At 36.9% G+C, this 21,005-nt stretch overlaps 2 protein-coding genes across 4 annotated transcripts; both read left to right on the top strand.

The window, feature by feature from the left end:
- The first annotated feature begins 1,783 nt into the window (after positions 1 to 1,783).
- Positions 1,784 to 13,227, top strand: LOC122291353 (elongation factor P). Of its 3 annotated transcripts, none has more exons than XM_043099041.1 (11): positions 1,784 to 2,187; positions 2,292 to 2,321; positions 2,469 to 2,484; positions 2,571 to 2,653; positions 2,735 to 2,804; positions 4,464 to 4,533; positions 4,650 to 4,717; positions 10,810 to 10,933; positions 11,141 to 11,180; positions 12,352 to 12,419; positions 12,952 to 13,227. In XM_043099041.1, exons 1-11 carry the CDS (start codon positions 1,927 to 1,929, stop codon positions 12,962 to 12,964), a joined length of 843 nt encoding a protein of 280 aa, XP_042954975.1. In that variant the 5' UTR covers positions 1,784 to 1,926; the 3' UTR covers positions 12,965 to 13,227. The 3 variants fall into 3 exon arrangements, with proteins under 3 accessions (XP_042954975.1, XP_042954977.1, XP_042954976.1); XM_043099042.1 differs by having other exon boundaries at positions 1,785 to 2,187; positions 2,292 to 2,322; positions 2,471 to 2,484; positions 2,603 to 2,653; XM_043099043.1 differs by lacking the exon at positions 11,141 to 11,180.
- Positions 13,228 to 18,970: 5,743 nt separating this feature from the next.
- Positions 18,971 to 20,631, top strand: LOC122291189 (tryptophan N-monooxygenase CYP79A68-like). Its single transcript, XM_043098827.1, has 2 exons — positions 18,971 to 19,849; positions 19,999 to 20,631. Exons 1-2 carry the CDS (start codon positions 18,971 to 18,973, stop codon positions 20,629 to 20,631), a joined length of 1,512 nt encoding a protein of 503 aa, XP_042954761.1.
- Positions 20,632 to 21,005: the final 374 nt, after the last annotated feature.

Genomic DNA, 21,005 nt, shown 5'->3' with positions numbered 1-21,005 from the left:
TCCCTTAAAAAAAGTGAGTAAATACCGGACATACATGAAAAAAATAGTTTTTAATAATGGACCCCACTCTTTTTTAAAATGAGTGCATATTGTTTGTATACTCTACGATTATATGTAGTATTACTCTTAGAAAAATTAATATCATAAGATGACAGTAGTGGTATACTATGGAGTCGTTCTACACCCACCAAGAGTGTAGCCTACAAATTTTTCTAATAAGGTTAAATGCTTTTCTTTATTTTTCATATATATTTGTTTATATCTTTAAACATTTTTTAAACAATTTCTCTTTAGGTCGGTCAGGCTGATGTTTGGTGTTTAACAGCCTCCAATCACGACATGCCACGTATGGAGTTTTACATTCGACATAATAAATATGATTTTATCTGATTAAACCACACTATCAGCATTTGAGAAGAGACCCATGAAACAAACCCAAATGACTGCCACCGTACAAAACCCAAACCACCACCATACCAAACAAGGTCCATCGTCACCATAGGTGAACAATGCAATCGCACTCACCAGTTTCCGTCATTCCCATTAAGTTATTTCTCCCCTGTTTTGTTCCGTCGCACCCACCAAGAAGCTATTGTCGTTGTCCCTAACAAGGAAAGGGAAAGCTTCTTTAGGGACAACGACGGTAGCTTCTTGCCATCATTGAGTACCCCTCCTCGATACTTTCATGTTTTTCTTGTAGATCTCTTATGAATGGCTTCTTTGTCATGCCTTTTGTTCTCAACTATGGCTAGATTGCTTCGAGAGCTACACATCGGCAACTTCAAGAGGTTGAACTGATAGAATGTTTTCCTCTCTATTCAGTTTTATTCGGTCTTGTTTCCCTCAAGAGGTTGAAATGACAGCTTCCAGACGATCCTCTCCAACCCCTCATCCTCTCTCCCCCTTCTCACACGGAAATAACATAGACCAAATCCCCCCCTCTCTCATCATGTAATCCTTCAACCATTTCATCTTCGATAACTTCACTAGCTTCATGAAGAAATCCTCCGTCCCTTCCTCTAAGTTGAAATCATCAAGTACAATTTGAAACAATAAAATCATCAATCATAAGTTGTCAAGAGATAATGTCATTGACTGATGTTGTCAACGTGAGAGGTGGAGGGTGGGCTTCGGTGAAAGAGGGAGAGGGGAGGGGGATTTTTTGCACTAGAGGGAGGGGACTTTCACAAGGTTATAAGTTGTAGGCAGGTATATGGGATGAGAAATAGAAGAGCTACGTGATACAAATTTATTAGTGGGCTGTTGTTTGAGAAATAGCAGATGAACCGATTGGAAATTTCTCTCTCTACCCAGTAGAAGCAACGTTTCGGGTGTTTCATTTTGAATTTTATTTCTTTTCCTCCTTTTTTTTTTTTTTTTTAAAATATATAAGTTGACGTGGCATTATCGATTCTTTCAAAGGTACCTAATCCCGTGTATCTGTAGCAGCATTGTTTACTTAATCATTATATTAAAAAAAAATGTCGATATATGCTCTCTAAACCAAATCTCGATGAGCTTAGCATTATTAACATAATATGTAGTTATTTTTTCTTTTCAAAGTACCATAAGATTCATGGCATCTTTATTCTCGTCTGAGCTTTAAAAATGAGGTCTCGTTTAGTTATGTAGATGAAATGAGATAAAAATTAAAAATTAAATAAAATATTATTAGGATATAATTTATTAATTTAATTAAAAAATTGAATTAATTTTTATATTTTACTTAAAAATTTTAAAAATTTATAATAATTATAACAGATGAAATAGTTCATCACAATAACCAACCCCTAACAGTTAAAAGACTCGGAAAGCCTAACAACGCCATCACAGTTCTCTCCCCCAAATCAACCAACACCAGGAGACTAGAAAAACCGCGCTCAAGACGGAAAAAGGAGCAGGGGGAGTTTCCTCCGTGCACAAACAATGCGACCTCTGCATCTAAGCAAGAAAACCAAGATCATTTTCTCTTTCTCTCGAGCTCTCTTTCTTCCCACTTCCACTTCCTGCGTCTCATGCCGAACCCTTGCCACTCTCCCATCGTCTCCGTTATCGTCAACCTCCTGTCAAGCCGATAACAATCGCCGCACCTATACGTGGCTGTCCTCCCCCACCGCCACTAATATCCTCCTTCGCACTCCTTGGTCGGTCAGTCAACACCGCGGGATCAAAATCTCCGGCTCCGATGTAACTACTTATACCTTTTTACTTAACGATTTACTTTATTTTTTTAAGTAATCAATTCTTGTAATTGTTGCGAAAATGTGATTTTTCCTAATTAATGGTTGCAGGTCAAAGTTGGCAATGTGATAGAAAAAAAAGGTTGATTTTGATTTGTTAATTGCTATTACAAGAATTGTTGTCTTTTAAGAGCTTGGATTATTACTGTTTCCCCGTAATTGCTTTGCGTATTGTACTAATTGAAACAATTTTCTCATGTTGTAATCTTCGTGGTAATTCTGGACTTCAGGACGTATGTACCAGGTGATTGAGTTGCCCTTAACGCAATGATGCTTTTATTTTGGTTGTTAAATAATATTCAATTAGTAATGGGATCATCTAATCACCAGCTTCCTATGCGGTCATATATCACTTGGTTCAGGTCCTTAAGACAGATCATTCCCATGAAGGAAGAGGCAAAGCTACAATAAAGGTCGTAATTGCTTATTCATATGTATAATTGCCTTTGCTTTTGTCCTTACTAGAATATTACATTGTTGGATTTTTTACATAGGTGGAGCTCCGTGACATTGAAAGTGGAAACAAAGTATCCCAACGACTGGCTACTTATGAGAGTGTTGAAAGTATGGATCTTTTAGCTTTTTAGTTTCGTGCTGTGAATTGATGACTCAAAATGATCAACTATCATTGTTGGATATGAAGGTCTAAGATTGTGTTAGTTCCCGTGCTTGTTGAATAACTCTTTGTTTTGTGAAAATTATTATGATTTCTAATTTAGTCTATCTAATAAGGGATTTGAAGCATGAGAACTTTATAGTATTGTGGGTTTCATCCAGCTTGTGCACAAAGCAAAGTGATCCAAGTATCCCACAATAACTTGTCCTGGGAATATGGGAGTTGACCATTTTAACTGTGACTTTCTCTTTCTTAACTGTTATTTTATAGTTATTGCCATGCACTATTAGCCCTTAAATAGAACCTAAAATCTTGGAGAGAGAGAGAGAGAGAGAGAGAGGGAGAACTCAGGTTGAGTATATACTGTTGAATCTTGGAGTATTTATGGTTGATGCTTGAAGGTGATATAGGTTCCTTACTTGTGTTAGATAATCTAATTTGCTTACTTGCTTTCAGGGTCTTTAAGTCAATAAATTAATGTTAACACTTGAAGAGAGAGTGGATAGTGGAATACTAGCTCAATGATTGTTTTGCATGGACTTTGAGTTGTTTTCAAGTAAAGGATTCAAAGATGAGTCCTGTCTCATAGATCCACCAATGCTCATGAACTAGCCCAATAGGCCTTAAGGAGACTTTTCCTGAAATCTTCCTCTGTAGTCTATCTTGAGCCTATTACAAATGTAACGGCTTCTTAAAGAGGATTTTTTTTTTCTCTTTTCTTTTTTTTTTGTCTTTTTTTTTTTTTCTTGTCCTTGTTTTGGTTTTCAAATTTTATTGCCTAGTCTTCTTTCTATTTGCATTAATAAATAATGATAAAATGAATTCACCCTGGTCTTGAAATGAATAATGCTAAAAGATGGAAAATCCTGAGCAAGAATATAATACCTCGGATTGGGTGTGTATTTGTGTATAGGAAGGTGGTAAATGGGATCCCACTTTGCTTGGGAAGGAGAAGTTCTTGTCCTTTATAATGAATATCAAGGGGCTCCAGTTGTAACTTTGACTAGTCTTTTTGGAGTATAGGCCGAGATGTAGCTTGGGCTTTCCTTAGGTTATTACAAATTCTATAAGAGCGAATCCCAACCAAAAGTGTGGGACTTGAGCTATGACTCCTATGATGGACTTAGTCCGACAAGGGACATTGGGATTTAAAGGGGAGAGATTGTAATACCTATGATTGTGTGTGTTTGTGAATAGGAAGGTGGTGAATGAGATTCGACATTGCTTGAGAATGAGAGTTTTTTACCATTTATAATGAATTTCAAGGAGCATCAATTGTAAATTTGACTAGTCTTTTTGGAGTATGGGCCTAGATGTCGCTTGGGCTTTCATTTGGTCATTATGAAGAACATGTGGGCTGACTCTTGTACTAAATCTCAATTATCATTTTCTTTTGATTTTAGATCTGATAACCATTGTGTAATATTTTTTTAACTGAAACATCTTGATGCTTTGTGGTGGACTTTTTAAATTTAGCTTGCTATAAGGGTTAACCAGCCAATTTTTCGATCCATTTGAATTATGTTCATTATCAGTCCTTCAAGGTAATGTGACTTTAATTTTTCTTTGATAACTAATCAGTCCTAGAATTTTATGTCTAATTGCAGAGGTTTATGTTCAACAGAAAACTTACATGTATATGTGCACAGATCGTAGTGGCGCTATAGTGCTGATGGAGTAAGTTTGTTTCCCCCTACGTTTTTTACAATACTTTCCAATAAATGTGCTTGAGGTCAAAGATTTTTGTGGAGCAAATTTCATGGATATTTATTTTTTTTGTTAATTGTTACTAGTGTTGAAACGTTTGATCAGCTAGAGGTGTCCCAGGAGTTGTTTGGAAAAGATGCCAAGTACTTAAAAGGTGATAAATATTGAGGACTAAACTATATGTATATTTTATGTCATATATATTTTTTTGATCGGTAAATATGAATTTTATTAAAAAAAGGCTAAATCATGTACACGTGACATATACAAGAGCAACACCTATGCATGGGTGTCTAAAGATACTAAGAAATCATGCACGTTCATGCTGTTAAAGTCTATTACAATCGACCAATGGAATAAAGTTTGAAGAAAAAGAGTTTTAAGCTAGTCCATTGTCCGTTCACGATCCTCAAAGCTGCAACCATTCCTCTCCATCCATATGCACCACCATAGACAGATTGGGATCATCTTCCACATAGATGCAATTTGAGAATTACCTCGGAGGCCTTGCCAACTGGCCAAAAATTCAACAACCCTTCTTGGCATCACCCAAAGGAGCCCCGCTCTAGCAAAGATATCATCCCACAAACTCATAGCCCTGGCACAATGCAATAATAGGTGATCCACAAATTCCACACTTTCCTTGCACATATAGCACCAATCTAACCCAATGAGTTGGCGTTTCCTTAGATTAACCAGGGTGAAAATCTTCCCTAGTGAAGTTTTCCATACAAAAAAGAATGGGGTCCTATCGTAAACTACTTGTTGATCAAAAAATTTGTGAGTTTAAACGTGAAAATGCATCGTGGTGGAAGATCATGGAAAGTAGTCGTTGAGTTGTCAATTTTATTAGCATTGATGTTGCTACAATGAATTGGCTGGCTTCAGTGGTGGGGTTGTGTGGAACTTCAGGGGGTCTTTCCGAATTTTTTAGAACTCAGAGAAATGGAAATCAAGTTATGGTGGTGTAGAGGGGTCAGAATAGATATGGACGATATTTGAGGATGTCTGAGTATGGGCATGATAAGAGGTGTGGGTCGATTGTTGTGCCTGAAGATTCGAAGGGAGAAGGTTGGAGGAAATTTGGAGCTTTGCTTAAGGAAGTTTCTTATCCTAACTCTATTTCGAGGGATAGAACAGAACACTCTATAAAACTGGTTCATCTTCACTGGAGTCCGTTGGGAGGAAGGAATCGTTTGTGGAGATTTTGAAGAAGCCTGCTCAACAAAGATTGGAGAAGCCTTGTGTGATTACTGCAAGGGATGATAGTTCGCAGGTGCACTATGTTATGAAGAGGGAGACGGTTCATTTTCTCAAAGGAGATGAACTGCCTTCTCAATCGATGTTGTCTAGGGAAGCTGAAGGGTTGACGTTGGAGGGTTTGTTAGAGTATCTAGGAGATATTGAAGTCAAAGTTGGTTGTTTAATGGATTGGGTTAAGATGGGCTTAAGTGAGGGCAAGTTAGGCCATTTTCGTGTTAAATCAAATACCGGTTCTAATATCTCTTATGTGAAAAGTAGTGGGTTGGGCTTTTCTGGGGGTGGGTTGGGACGTAATGATCCGAAAGGAATGGGGGGTGCTTCTAGGTCTGGTCCAAGCAAAAGCCCGGTGTGGGTCTGGTATCAGAAGCAGAAACAACCCGATATTTTGGGTATTTCGGATGAGCTTAAGGGCGTTGTTTCGTTATTTTGATAGGTACTTCCGAAGGTTTTTGTGGGGCTAGGGTGGTGTCTTAGGCATCGGAAAAATAAGAGGGTGAAATCGTTTGTAAAGAATCATTGGTCTTAGTGCCGACGTAGAACATTTCGACAGATAATTCCTAAGTTTCTGGTGGAGTTGGGGTGGTGTCTCAGGCGCCGGAACAAGAAGAGGGTGAAATCGAGGGTGAATTCATTGGTAACGAGGTTAATATGGATTTGGTTCCTGTTATGGATTCGGTTTCTGTTGGTTATGAGTATAATCTAGTGAATGAGGGTTCTAGTTTGTTGAAACAGTTTCTGGTTGACAAGGGGTGTCAACAGTGGGAGATAGAGGTGGTTTCCGAAGAAGATTATGAGTTCAATGGGTCTGTTTTGAACGAATCTTTTCGGGGGGTCAGTTCTTTTGAGAATAAGTGTGTCTTCTTCTACTCAGCTGGTCGAAGATGTTGAAATCTGGACTGAGGGGGAGCCAAGTAGTCTGATGCCCTTACAGATGCTTCCTCCTCAGGTTGATCCAAAGGATAACTCAAATTGGTTGTTAAAAATAGTGGAGGAATTACAAGGTTGTGTGGGAATTTCTTGCGTGGGGTTTGAAGATCAATTTAGGGCTCTCCTAGTAGCTATAGAAGTTGCTACTTCCACGGCATTGAAATCAGTTGTGAGGAAGGAAAGAGAGTTGAAGCGCTCGCAATGTTCTATTAATTATGACAATAAGGAGGTAACTTCTGGGAGAGATAGAGTGAAAGGGAGGGATTTTTCTGGTGTTGATGAAGCCTAAAATTTTGTCTTGTAGGGGGATAAATGACGTTAATGAATGCCTTCGTATTAGAGCTCTTATTCGTAGTTGGAAGGTTGACGTTGTTTGTCTCCAAGAAACAAATTGAAGTTTATTGATTGTAATATTATTCGTAGCTTGTGGAGATGTGCCTTTGTTGGTTGGATTCATTTACCTTCTTCGGGGGCTTCAGGTGGTATCTAGGTAATGTGGGATAAGAGAGTTGTTGAGTTGGTGGAGGATTGCTTTGGAGTTTTCTCGGTGGCTTGTGTTTTAAAAAATATTGATGATGGTTGGATTTGGGCTTTGGCTAATGTTTATGGGCCAAATAGAGATCGGGATAGATTTATGTTGTGGGATGAATTGTCGGGCTTACATTACTTGTGGGATATGCCATGGTGTATTTGTGGGGATTTTAATACTACTCGTTTTCCTAGTGAGAGGGAGGGTAATTCTCCTTTGTCTTCTGCTATGGAGAATTTTTCTCAGCTTATTTTTGACTTGGAATTGCTGGATTTGCCTTTGGTTGGGGGGGAATACACATGGTCTAATCGTAGAGGCGGTTCAAGGCTGGACGGATACCTTGTTTCTTCCTCTTGGGAGTCTCATTATCCAAGGTTAAGTCAAAAAAGAATGTATAGGCTATGTTCTGATCATTTTCCCATTCTTCTTGATTGTGGGGGTATTAATAAGGCTAGACCTTATTTTAAATTTGAGAATATGTGGCTTCAAGTTGAGGGTTTTGTAGACAAGGTTAGAAGCTGGTGGCATTCTTATTATTTTGAGGGGACTCCTAGTTTTGTGTTGGCAAGCAAACTTAGAGCTTTGAAGGCCGACTTGAAGATGTGGAATAAGGAAGTCTTTGGAAATGTAGAGCAGCAGAAAAAATCTCTTTGGGAAGAGCTTCAAGCTTTAGAGTCAGAGAGGAATTGTGAGGAATCATTGTCAAGAAAAAATGAAGTGGTGTTAGAACTTGAGAGGGTACTTTTGTTGAAGAAATTTCATGGAGGCAGAAATAGAGTCTTATGGCTTAAAGAGGGGGATAAATGCACTAGTTTCTTTCATAAAATGGCTAATTCTCATAGACGTAACAATGCCATTGAGTTGCTCAAAGCTGATAATACTGTTCTGTCTTCCCCTGATGAGATTCATGAGCATGCTGTACAGTTTTATAGTTCTCTTTTAACTGAGACGGTGGATTGGAGACCTAAACTTGATGGGCTGTTTTTTGATTAATTGGATTCTGTTTCAGCAAACTGGATTGAGAGGCCGTTTGAAGGTGTAGTTTCAATAAGGCGTTATTGGGGAAGTGGTTGTGGAGATTTAACAAGGAAGAGGGTGCGATGTGGAGAGGGGTGATTGTCCAAAAGTATGGTAGTGATTGGGGGGGTTGGTGTACTAAGGAGAGCAGGGGGACTTATGGGGTAAGCTTATGGAAATTCATTAGAAAAGGTTGGGATAATTTTGTGAAACAAGTTTATTTTGGGGTAGGTGATGGCTCAAGAATTCGTTTTTGGTTTGATGTTTGGTGTGGTGAGTCTGCTTTGTTTAGAGCTTTTCCGAATGTCTTCAGATTGGCTGTTAATCAGCAGGCTTCCATTTCTCAGATGATGAGTTTTTCTAATGAAGAGGTGCATTGGAATGTCTGCTTTTTCAGATCTGTTCAGGACTGGGAAATTGAGGAGGTTACTGATTTTTTCAAGTTGCTGTATTCAGTGGCTATTAGATGACATGAAAGGGATCATATTCTCTGGAAAAATACAGAGACCAATAAGTTTTCTGTTGGATCTTTTTATAAGATGATGAATGGTCAGCATAATTTTTCTTTTCCTTGGAAGAATATTTGGAAGGTTTGTGTTCCGTCAAAAGTTTCTTTCTTTGTTTGAACCGCGGCAATTGGAAACATTCAGACTATTGACAATATGAGAAAGCATGGAATGATGGTTATGGAGTGGTGTTTCATGTGTAAGAAAGCTGCAGAATCAGTGGATCATCTGCTTATTCACTGTGATGTGGCAAAAGGGTTATGGGAAGGGGTGTTTAGAAGAATTGGACTATCCTGGGTTATGCCAAAATCAGTGACAGAAATTCTTGCATGCTGGCCTAGAATTCATTCTTGTTCTCAAGTTGCAGCGGCGTGGAAGATGATTCCTTTGTGTATTATGTGGTGCATCTGGATGGAAAGGAATGAGAGTTGTTTTAATGATAGGGAATGTTCTGTAGATGATTTCTGGAAATTTTTTATGTTTTCCCTGTTTTCTTGGTTTTCAGCCATTGTTCTTAATGGTAGGGCAGTCCATGAGTTTTTGTTTTCGCTGTTTTAGTTCTTGAATGTTCTTAGGTGTTTCTTTTGTATACTTCCTGTGTACATGGGCTTTGCCCAATTTCATTCGTGGAATAAAATTTTTACTTATAAAAAAAGAAAAAGAAAAAAAAGAAGCTTTTAGAGGGGGCCTTAGATAGTGAGATTAGAATTTTTTGTTTTAGATCAAAGTTTAAAATATTATATTTTAATATTATTATTGTTTTGGGATTTGAAAAAGTTGAATTGTTTATTATATTTTGTGTGGGAATTTGAAAAAGTTGTAATGATGAGATGAGAATTTTGTGTCCCATCCCACTTGCCAAACCTACCCGTCTTCCAAATGTTCTTCCATGGGAACGCTCCTGTAGAATGTTTCATTATGGACTTATAGTACGACTGTACAGTAAACCTTCCCTTCTTGGACAGTGATTACATCATTGTATCAGCTCCTCTATTCACTCTATGATTATACACAAGATGGAAGAAATCTGCAAATGTGTCAATTTCCAGTCTTGTGCAGCTCTAATGAAAATGATATTCCATTGAGGAGAGCCACTAGATAGATCCATGAGTTCTGTGACTGTAGCCTCCTGTCGTATTACAATGCCGTATAAAGTTGGGTAGGATTTCTTAAGAATTCGGTCTCTACACCAAAGGTCGTTCTAGAATTTAATTCTGGAACCATCCCCAACACTTTGCATGTCACTAAAAGTTGGTCCGACCTCTATGTTTTTCCAAAGCCCCTCCCCCTGTGTTTCGCTCACTTCAGTCGAGCACCATCTCCCCACAATCCATCATATTTTACATATATGATAACTTTCCACAACACTCCCCTTTCACTGTGGTATCTCCACAACCATTATCCCAATAAAGCTTTATTGAAAACCAGCAAGTTCCGAATTCCCAGCCCTCCCTCACTTAGGGTACAAACCATATCCCAGTTCACCTAGTGAAAGTTGAATTCTTCATCTATCCCCCCCCCCCACCCCGGCGCCCGCCCGGGAATGGCCCAATGGCATAAAAAGTATATTTACACAAGTTTCTCAAAATTGGTTCATAGTTTATTCATAGCTAAGCTCTTCAGCTGTCAGCTCATGGCCGACTACTACTCCTATTCCATTGTCTGTAGCAATTCCACCACCACGTCTTTAACTGCGTGACCAATACCTGCTGTATTACTCTTGCACCACTGGTTCTTAACCATCCATAAGAACTGTTCATGCTATATAGGAGTGTAAACCCGTGTAGCTAACTTCTGGTTCTGCACTGATTATGTTCCTTGTCTATGTTTCGCAAGCACGTTGCTCCTATCTTGGAGATGCCTTTTGCTTTTAATTTTGTTTTGTTTTCTGTTGAGTCCTATCATCCCCTGTCCCTGACTAAGCTCTTGGCATCACTTCGATCATCAATTAATGCAATGGTTTCCATGAACTCTTATCAACTAAAATATGATATTCGTGAACAGGTGATATGAGAGTTACAGTAAGGCTTTATGATGGTATACCTTTTTCTGCATCGGTTCCAAAACATGTGACATGTATTGTAAAGGAAGCACAACCTCCTATGATGGGCATTACAGCCACACCTAGGTACGGTTAATCGTTCACCAAAGATTTTTAGTCCAAGACTTGTATGACTATCATTGAATGCTTGTTTCTCTATCCGTCCATTGACATTGAGGGTAAATTGCAAATTTGAAGTTTTTATGCTAAATCAAAGCAGTTCAGCTTCTCGATTAGTAGTCTGATTTTCCTCTTAACCATTGATTTTTGTCCTAATACTTTATTTGTACCCAGGGGTAAAAAAGTTGTATTGGACAATGGGCTGATTGTTGAGGTAAGATAAATGTGTTGGCCTGACTGTTGAGGTGATTTAAATGTGTTGTTTATCCATGTATATGTTTAGATGTCAAATTGGCCACTGTAGTCAAAAAGAGAAAGTTGAAAGTAAGCAAAGATTTATGGCAAAAATGTAGTTGTGCGTGCAGTGGTTTGGACTTTTGAGTCAATGTCTATGATGTCAACGTAGAAATTGTTCTTAAGATGTAGTATCTGTATGAATGCCATCAACATTCAATCATCGCAAATCCGTGGCTTCTCAGAGGAAAACAAAAATTCTATGTGCAGTCACTTTTGCGCACTCCATTGATGGAATTGGTTGTGTATTAAAAAAAATTGATGCAGCTAATCACATCAGTAGAGTGCGCAAAGAATACGCAAAAGTGATTGTATGTAGCATTACTCCTCAGAAAATATATGATGAATTCTATTTTAGTACTGATGAGAATGTTAGTTGATTTATTTATTTTGTTAAGTAGCAGTTATGGCAGAATGCTTGTTGCTGATGAGCACCAGTATTCATTCGTGCATGGGACACAGAATATGCTTGCAGTTTCAACGTACAAGTACTTTAATTTAAACAAATTTTAGTTATTATAGAGTTGCTACTAAAAATGAGAAAAAAAAGTACCTAAGGTAAGAGAGGCTAATGCTGAATATGGATATGTATATCATCAAAGGGTACATAGTGTGAAACTTAATGTGTTTTACATCCATTGATAATTTTTATGAGATACGTATCTGGTAAAGTTGACAATACGATTCGTTCTTCCTCTACCAGCCCTTCATGCATACCTAATGTTGAATGAATGGCCTCATGAGGATGAGGCGTGATATATGGTCCTAAAAAAATATTATTAAGGGTTATGTTACTGACAGATTCTACTCTAGTATGTCCGTACATTCTTTGAAATTAGGCGTTTACTTCAGTTACCTATAAGAAGAAACGTGGTTCCTGACTGTTAATCTTGTTCAATTATTGTAATGAACAACAGCTGTGTCTAGCAGTATGGAGAACATTGCGGCATATATAGATGTATGTATGTATGTATTTTGTATGTAGGTAAGTGTGTGAGTAGTTGATAGGGTGTTAGGGGAGGGAAGAGGTTCTGGTACATCTACCACAGAATACAAGCAGTTTGTGTCTTATCAATTATTCTACTTTCCAGGTACCAGTATTCGTCGTTGCCGGTGATGCTGTAGTTATTGATACTGAGACTGACTCTTATCTTGAAAGGTAAGCTTATATGTTATGTTTATATGATAAATTTGAAGTTAGTCTCGGGTTTTATTTTGCATCCTTTAAAGGTCATTCATTGATGTAACTAATGGTTTAACATCCTATAGATGTCATGCATCCACTGCATGTGAAAACGGCGTTTATTTTTCCTTTCAAATATTGTTATTAAAAGAATAAGGGGTGATATGCTTGGAAATGGGTCATTTGTGGGCTGTCATGCTTGCCTTTCTTTTGTTTGTTATTTTACGTGAATTTATAAATCTTTTGAAGATTTAATTATCTAATAAAAATAAGATTTTGAGGATTATAAAAATTTGAACTAGTTTGGTTCCTATGCCTATGTAAAAGAAAGAATCAGATAACCTCCTGTATGTTGAAATTCTAACGTTATGATGCGTATTAAGTAGTTGTTCTGTTCATTTTCATCGGCTGAATAGGATTGGGTGGATTTAAGAAAATGATCTTGGTCACGCGTCTATCGTTTGTGTCGCTAATGAAGGTTGTATTTCTCTGCCTCATTTTTCCTCAGGGCAAAGGCATAATAATATGGAGGCAGGGAGATGGAGTGGCATTGATGCAATAATGTGTACCTCTGTTTCCTATCGTGTGTACCTCATTTTTTTTTTTTTTTTCCTTTCTCTTCTTCGTTGGATAAAATTCTCTTTTCGAGTACGTACATAGTACTTTGATAAAGATGTTGTTTTCATGTCACCTAAGATAGATTCAAACAAGTTCGTACCCATGCATTCGATCGAAAAGCTAGGCTATTAATTAATTATTATATCATGTAGTACTTATTGAGAAAGATTCGATGTTAATTATTATTTTTTTTTTGAAAGAGATGTTAATTAATTTATTGATTAACGATCTTCTAGCAGATCTGCATGCGTGCAGTGCGACGTTTAATTACGAATTTAATTATTTTGTCTCTCGGCGATGATCAGCTTGTGCATGTGATTAAATTCAAAGCCAAGATTTGTCGTGAAATAGTGAAAACTAATAGGATTAAAAAACGATATATATATATATATATAGAGGGATGATATTTGCAGTCGTGGTTGTTTAAGCGTTGCACAGTCTCTTTGAAAAAAGTGAATTAATATGAGATTTACATAAAAAAAAATTAACTTTTTAATCGTGGACATTACTTTTTTTCAAAGCGATCGCGTGACGTTTGCACACTCCACGACTATATGTAACATTATGCATATATATATATATATATATACACGTTTAAGATTAACAGGTAAAAAAAATCTGTAGATCAAGCTAGGCCAGATTATAGCTAGCTAGGATTGCTTAATGTTTTAAGATCAACATGATGATTTTCCAGTGGTTGATTGATCAAATATACATGCACGATATATATATATATATATATAATATAAAGCTAAGTAATTGCAATATTATATAAATATATTGTTTTTAATTCCCTGCAGATCATCAAGCTAGGCCAGATTAATCTAATTTTCCGAATGGCGGCCTGCAGAAGCTGGAAAATTTTCCTTCCAGTACTAATTTTGTGCGTCTCCCTGCTGGGTATGGTTGCGTCTGTGAATGGCGATGCAGCACTAATAAAAGATGTGTGCAGCACTAATAAAAGATGTGTGCAGCAATGTGTGCGGCAAAAGGATCACACTTTTCTTTCCAAACAAATCAAACCTAATCTTTTACTTTTTGCATATGACAAAAGGAGCAAATTTTACTTTTCAAATATTTCAAACAAAATCATCTACCTTTTACATAAGTAAAAAAAACATCAATCACTTTTGAAAATATTCAAATAAAACATGCACATGTGAAAAATGACAATCAATCATCTTTAATATTTTCAAAGTTCAACCCTTTAATCAAGGTATGCACGTGTGAAAGATGACAATCAATCATATTTCAAAATTTTCAAAATATTCATGCACATGTGGAAAATGTATTTTAATGCTTTATGATAAAATATTAATTTTGAGCATTAATCCTAATTTCGAATTTTGAAGAGATTTACAACATTACTCTATAACTTTAATGTGAACTTGTTCCCTTCTTGCTCATGCTTGTTTCCTTGATGTGCTTGACTCCATTGTGTAGACAACTTGAGTTTGAGATTTTTTTATTCTTTGGATTCATTTGTTAGCATCAAAATTCATGTGTAGATATATAATTACACAAAACTTGAAACCTTGGGTTCAACAGTGATGATATGGATCGCCCTCAGCTTCAGAGTCTTTGTCTACAACAAGTACATTCCCCATCTCACTCAACACGATTCACATGGCCTTCTGCTCCTCCATCGCCTACTTCCTCATCCGCATCTTCAAGGTCGTGGAAGAGCCAGTCTGTCATCCCCATTGGCGCCCTCTACTCCCTCTCCCTCTAGTTCTCCAATTCCGCTTATATCTACCTCTCTGTCTCCTTCATCCAGATGCTCAAGACACTTTCAAGTTTGACCACAAAATAGAAAGTTTGTGGTTGTCTTTTGCGAGAATTTCTCGATGTCGATTGAGACAACGAGGCGGGATGGGAGAGGACGAGAAGGTGATGTTGGAAAGGCACGGGAAGTCAGGGAACGATGGAAAACATAAGGCGTTGCAAAGAAATATTTACTTTTTCAAATACACCTATGTGGGTTTTTTCTCCGTATTTGAATAGAATCTGTTGTGGTTTTGTTGTTTGGCTCATGAGAAAACGAAGGAAAAAATGAATCCTGATGTTGGGTAAAGAAAAATGAAATGGGTTCCTGTTGTGGAGCATGGTCTGTGGTGGTTTTTTTTTTTAAATAAAAGGTCTGTTGTGGTTTTAATTGTTTGGCTCACGAGAAAACAAAAGAAAAAAATATTTTAACATTGAGTAAAGAAAAAGAAAAGGGATCTTATTGTGGTCGGGTCATACGGGTTCGACTCGATTTTATTTTGGTCAGGTCGGTTGGATTTGTTAGACTCTAGAGTGTCGCTATTTCGGGTGGGATCGGGCCCAAACCCGATTATTCCATGGCGAGTTGCAGGCCTATATGAAACTAACTCTCCATCTTCTTTAGATAACTTGGAATGAGTATCCATAGGAAAAATGACTGGCTTAACAGCAAGTAAACCGGCATTGAAAGCAACTCAAGAGTATATTTTCTTTGAAACAAAGAAATGTCTTTCTGTGAATGTGCAATCTCTATCCCAAGAAAAAACTTGGTAGGACCCAATTCTTTCAACTTAAGTTAAGCACTTAAGGATGCTTTTATAGAATCAATAGTAGATAAGTCACTACTAGCACGAAGAACACCATCCATATAAACCAATAAGGCCACAAATGAGTTACCTTCCTTTTTAGTGAACAATAAGTAGTCTGCCTTAGATTGTGAGAAACCAATATCAAACAAAATAGTTATCAATTTCATAGTCCATTGCTTAGAGGCTTGTTTCAATCTATACAAGGATTTTGTAGTTTGCATAGTCTTGTGTCCCCCTTACTAAGATAACTAGGCAGTTCTTTCATGTAAATTTCTTAGTCTAATTCTCAATATAAGAATGCATTATTGACATCTAAATGAAAAAGATTCCAATTATAAATGCAGCAAGAGACAACACACATCTGACTGTAACCATTTTTGCAATAAGAGAGAGAGTTAAAAAAAAAAAAAATCTAAGTAGACTAAGCCTTCTTTTTTAGTATACCTTTTGGAAACAAGTCTTGCCTTATGTACCTCAATAGAGCCATCAACATTGTATTTAATTTTATAAATCCACTTGCAACCTATAAGAATTTTGTTTGGAGGGAGTGTTGTAAGAACCCAAGTGTTATTAGGTTCTAGTGTAGAAATTCTGCAGACATAGCATCTTGCCAAGGGGAATGTTTAACAGCTTGGTGATAAAAGGTAGGTTCCAAATAAGAAGATATAGCTACAGTAAAGGCTCTATATGATGGAGACAATTTAGAGTAAGATAGTATATCAGAAATGCTATATTTGTTACCTGAATACAGAGCAGGATCTTAGAAAATGTTGGAGAACTAGAACCTGTCAAATTACAAGGATAACTTCGCAAGATATTTATGGTGCCTGCAGTAATTGGATCAGCAAAATTTGTTTGAGATTGAAGAGGTTTAGAGTATGTGAAGCTTTCAGTACAATCAGGAATGAATTTAGGAAGAAAAACATAATTTTGCTTAAATATTGGCAAATTAGAATTTGAAGAAGTGGATTGAGAATGAAAATGGAAAGTAGATTCATGAAAGATTATATCTCTGTAGACAAGAAATGTATGGAATTCCATATCAAAAAGTTTATATCCTTTTGTACCAAAAGGATATCATAAAAAAATGCATTTTCCTGCTCTAGGAGAAAATTTGGATATGTTTTGGGTAAGAGTGGAAGCATAACCCAAACAATCAAAATTCCTCACTAAGTGATTGTATGATGAAATTGAGTTCTTTATGAATAGTAGTGAGTTAAGATGGTAGAGTGAGTTTTGTGGTTCCACCTAAGATGAGTTTAGATGTATTTATGAGAAGTTGAAAAAAGTTGTAGGTCTTAAAGAGGAGTTGAGTTGAAAAATGTTGTAGGTCCGACTTGTAAAGAGATTTTGAGTTGATATGAGTTTAGTGCTTTGACAGTTGGATGTTTGGATGTTACACTCAGTTTAAAATTAGACTGAACTAAGTTTATCTCAATTCGGTTCAACTTTCAAATGAGGCTTATTGTTTCGGATTGAGGATGAAATACGATTTATATATAAGGTGGCAATAAGGATACATTCTCCCCAAAAAGTTAAGGGTACATTTGAGTGAAGTTTTAATGCTCTTGCTACGTACATTTAGTAAGTGCTAATGTTTTCTTTCAATTGTAAAATTTTGTTGAGGTGTCTCTACACATAAGAGTTGATGAATGATTCCTCTTGAGGAGAAAAAATCTCTCATTTTAAATTATAAGCCATTATCTCTTCTTACATATTGTATTTTTGTTCCAAATTGTGTGTCAATGATTGCAGAAGGAAATGAATACAGTCGAATAAACTCAAGTAGACCTAGAATGGTCATCAGCAATATCAAGGAAATATTTAGAACCAATATGAGTAGGAGTAGAAAAGGTAAACAAAAAAATACTTTTTAAGTAATGAAATCCGCCAATATGGTAATTACAACTAAAGACAACTAGCCCAAAAATTGTGACAAAAAAGACCAGCACATGATCGAGCTGGTATATATATAATGCATGCACGTTTTCTCTTGTGAACATACAAATTATAAATGAGGACGTTATTCATCAATACGTACATTAATGCTTATGATTCTGCTTTAAATGTTGGTGGTGCCATATATATACTATATATATATCTATATATATATATATATCTGTTTGCAGTGTGTGTTGGTCATGAACTTGTACGTGATAGCATGCAATTAATATAAATATAGAGTTTTTATGCAGTAAATGCTGCATGCATGCCGCTTTTGTATCTTATGATCATCATGAGTTGAAATGGAATTTGATAATTTTCCGATCCCTTAAAAGAAAGAGAAAAAAAAAATGGAATTAAGATTCATTCAAGGTAATTAATTTGTATATATAACTATATATATATATATTGATAGACGAAATCAATTATAGAGATTTCATAATTAGGAGGAACGTTACAGATAATTTGTTTACAGATCAAAGTTTGGTCACGTATTGAGGTTTAAGTGGAAGCAAATTAAAATGTCATAATTAATTAATTTAATTTCTAATTAATTAGAAACATATAAAGAAAAATTAAATGAAATAAATACTTATAAAAATTAAAAACGAAAGATCGACAGAGCGATCATACATGCATGCATATATATCGAAATTATTAATCTCCATTTTTGACTCCATGCACGGTTTCTAGAAATACTTAGAAAATAGAGATCAGAGCCCTGCATGCATATACTATAAGTAATGCTATACACTATACTCTTATCTTATTTTTATTCTATTAAGTAAGATATGACTCATTTATTATTATTAAATGATAAAAAAATATGTAATAAATGATCATTCAATGGTGATAAATATGCCACATTATATTTAGTGGGATGAAAGTGAGATGGTAGTACGATGTATAGAATTTTTCATATATTATATATGAGTAATGCTATACACCACACCACCATCTCACTTGCATCATACTATAAATGATGTGGAGTATTTATCATCATTGAATAATAAAAAAGTATGCAATAAATAATTATTCAATAGTGATAAATGTGACACATCTTACTTAGTGGGATGCAAATAAAATGATAGTATGGTGTATAGAACTTTCCATTATATATATATATATACGCGCGCGCGCACAGAAGTAATATATAATTTCACACATTTTTAGCCTGGGGAGCTGAGTGGCCGTTTTGAACATTAATACTACGTACTACCTCAGCCAGCCATGTCCTCGGCCTCCTCTCTCTCATTCAATCAATGGAGGATCGACGTCCATGATGATCACTCTGCCACATCTCCACTGCGTGCTTCCAAATTTCTAACCTTCTTGCAATTAGTACTTCTCCCTGCAACTGTTTTAATTTTCATCTTTCTTTCCAAAACCTTGATGAAAAGCAAGCGAGTTGCCCCACTCCCTCCCGGTCCAAAACCATGGCCGATTGTGGGAAATCTTCCAGAGTTGTTCAAGAATAAACCAAGATACAAGTGGCTGCATCGCCTTATGAAAGAGTTCAACACAGAGATCGCCTGCATTCGTCTAGGAAGAGTGCATGTCATTCCAGTAGCCTCGCCAGAGATTTCCATGGAGTTCTTGAAGAAGTACGATGCAGTTTTTGCATCCAGACCCATCACCGTCACCACCAATATGTTCAGTAACGGGTTCTTAACCGCAGGCGTGTCACCGTGGGGAGATCAATGGAAGAAAATGAGGAGGGTACTCACTTCTGAGATATTGAGCCCTGCAAGACTCAAGTGGCTGCTTGCTAAGAGAAATGAAGAAGCTGATAATCTTGTCCGTGTTATATATAACATGTGCAAAGGCTCTGCAATATCAGATACTTGCAGTACGTCTGGAACGGTGGTGGATGTAAGAACGGTTTCTCAACACTTCACTGGAAATGTTATGAGAAGGATGATCTTCAACAAGAGGTATTATGGGAAAGGGAGAGAGGATGGAGGGCCTTGTTTCGAAGAACAAGAACACATTCAAGCGCTCTTTGCCATGCTTTTGTATGTTTACGCTTTTTGTGTATCGGATTACATGTCAATCTTGAAGCCATTTGATCTGGATGGCCATGAGAAGGTGGTGAGGAATGCCTTGAAAGTTATCAAAAAGTATGAAGATCCGATTGTAGATGAGAGAGTACAAATGTGGAAAGAAGGGAAGAGGACGGAACCTGAGGACCTTCTTGACATCTTCATTTCAATTAAGGATGATGATGGGAACCCATTACTGTCAACAGAGGAGATCAAAGCTCAAATCACTGTGAGATTATTTATATTTTACCATTTCTAGATATGATCTATATATACATATCTATATTATCATATAAATATTAGATTAGATTCATTTACAGATTATACTGACTAGCATGTTTGTGGATGGATGATATATATGCTTATTTATGCATGCAGGAACTATTGCTTGCAACCGTGGATAACCCTTCAAATGCAGCAGAATGGGCTTTGGCGGAAATGCTGAACCAGCCCGAGCAGATACAAAAAGCGGTAGAGGAAATAGATAGGGTGGTTGGCAAAGAGAGACTTGTCCAAGAGTCCGATCTTCCCAAGCTCCCCTATGTCACGGCTTGTGCAAGGGAAGCTCTTCGGATCCACTCAATTGCACCGTTCAATCTCCCCCACGTCTCAACTGCTGAAGTTACTGTGGCTGGCTACTTCATCCCAAAGGGTAGTCAAGTTTTGCTAAGCCGATTAGGCCTTGGTCGGAACCCACGAGTTTGGGAGGAACCATTGAGATTCGATCCCGAGCGGCATTTGAAGGACAACTTGTGTGAGCTAGGGCTTGCTGAACCTGAACTGAGGTTCATTACCTTCACCAGAGGAAGAAGAGGGTGCATGGGAGGCACCCTGGGGACTCTCATTACTTTGATGCTGTTGGCGAGGCTTCTCCAAGGGTTTAAGTGGAGCATTCCGCCCAATAATAATATGGAGAAGATTGATCTAACTGAGAATGACCAACTTTTCTTGGCCGAACCTTTGCAAGCCTATGCCGAACCTCGCCTGCCTCCGCATTTGTACCAACCTTAATATATATATGGATATAATGATATCCTAGAATAAAAAAGCAAACTACTAAGAATTGCCATATACCTAGCTAGCAGAGATGCAGCTTGTTTAGTAGATATGCAGGAAAGTATGGGTTTTGTTTTATTTATGAAAGTACTGTCTGCAACCTAATCCAATCCTTCTAAAGGAGCAGTGGGCTTTGGCATATATATATATATATATATATACACTCAACCAATTGACCCGAGCAGCTAAAAACGATTACGAAAACGGTTTTAAATATGGTCTAGCGCATGATTTTTTCTCTTTTGGTTTCTGGCAAATTAATATTCGTAATGATATTAAAAGAATAAAAGATTAAAGATGGGGGGAATGACATCCAGATCCAAGACTGA

Source organism: Carya illinoinensis, chromosome 13, assembly GCF_018687715.1.
Source record: "Carya illinoinensis cultivar Pawnee chromosome 13, C.illinoinensisPawnee_v1, whole genome shotgun sequence".
Classification (NCBI taxonomy): domain Eukaryota; kingdom Viridiplantae; phylum Streptophyta; class Magnoliopsida; order Fagales; family Juglandaceae; genus Carya; species Carya illinoinensis.
This window is presented reverse-complemented; position numbering and strand designations above follow the sequence as displayed.

Coding starts and splice junctions, on each gene's coding strand:
- LOC122291189 (XM_043098827.1), top strand. CDS start 18,971: ATGAAAAGCAAGCGAGTTGCCCCACTCCCTCCCGGTCCAAAACCATGG. Junction 19,850..19,998: donor AGATCAAAGCTCAAATCACT/GTGAGATTATTT, acceptor TTATGCATGCAG/GAACTATTGCTTGCAACCGT.
- LOC122291353 (XM_043099041.1), top strand. CDS start 1,927: ATGCGACCTCTGCATCTAAGCAAGAAAACCAAGATCATTTTCTCTTTC. Junction 2,188..2,291: donor TCAAAATCTCCGGCTCCGAT/GTAACTACTTAT, acceptor TAATGGTTGCAG/GTCAAAGTTGGCAATGTGAT. Junction 4,718..10,809: donor AGATGCCAAGTACTTAAAAG/GTGATAAATATT, acceptor ATTCGTGAACAG/GTGATATGAGAGTTACAGTA.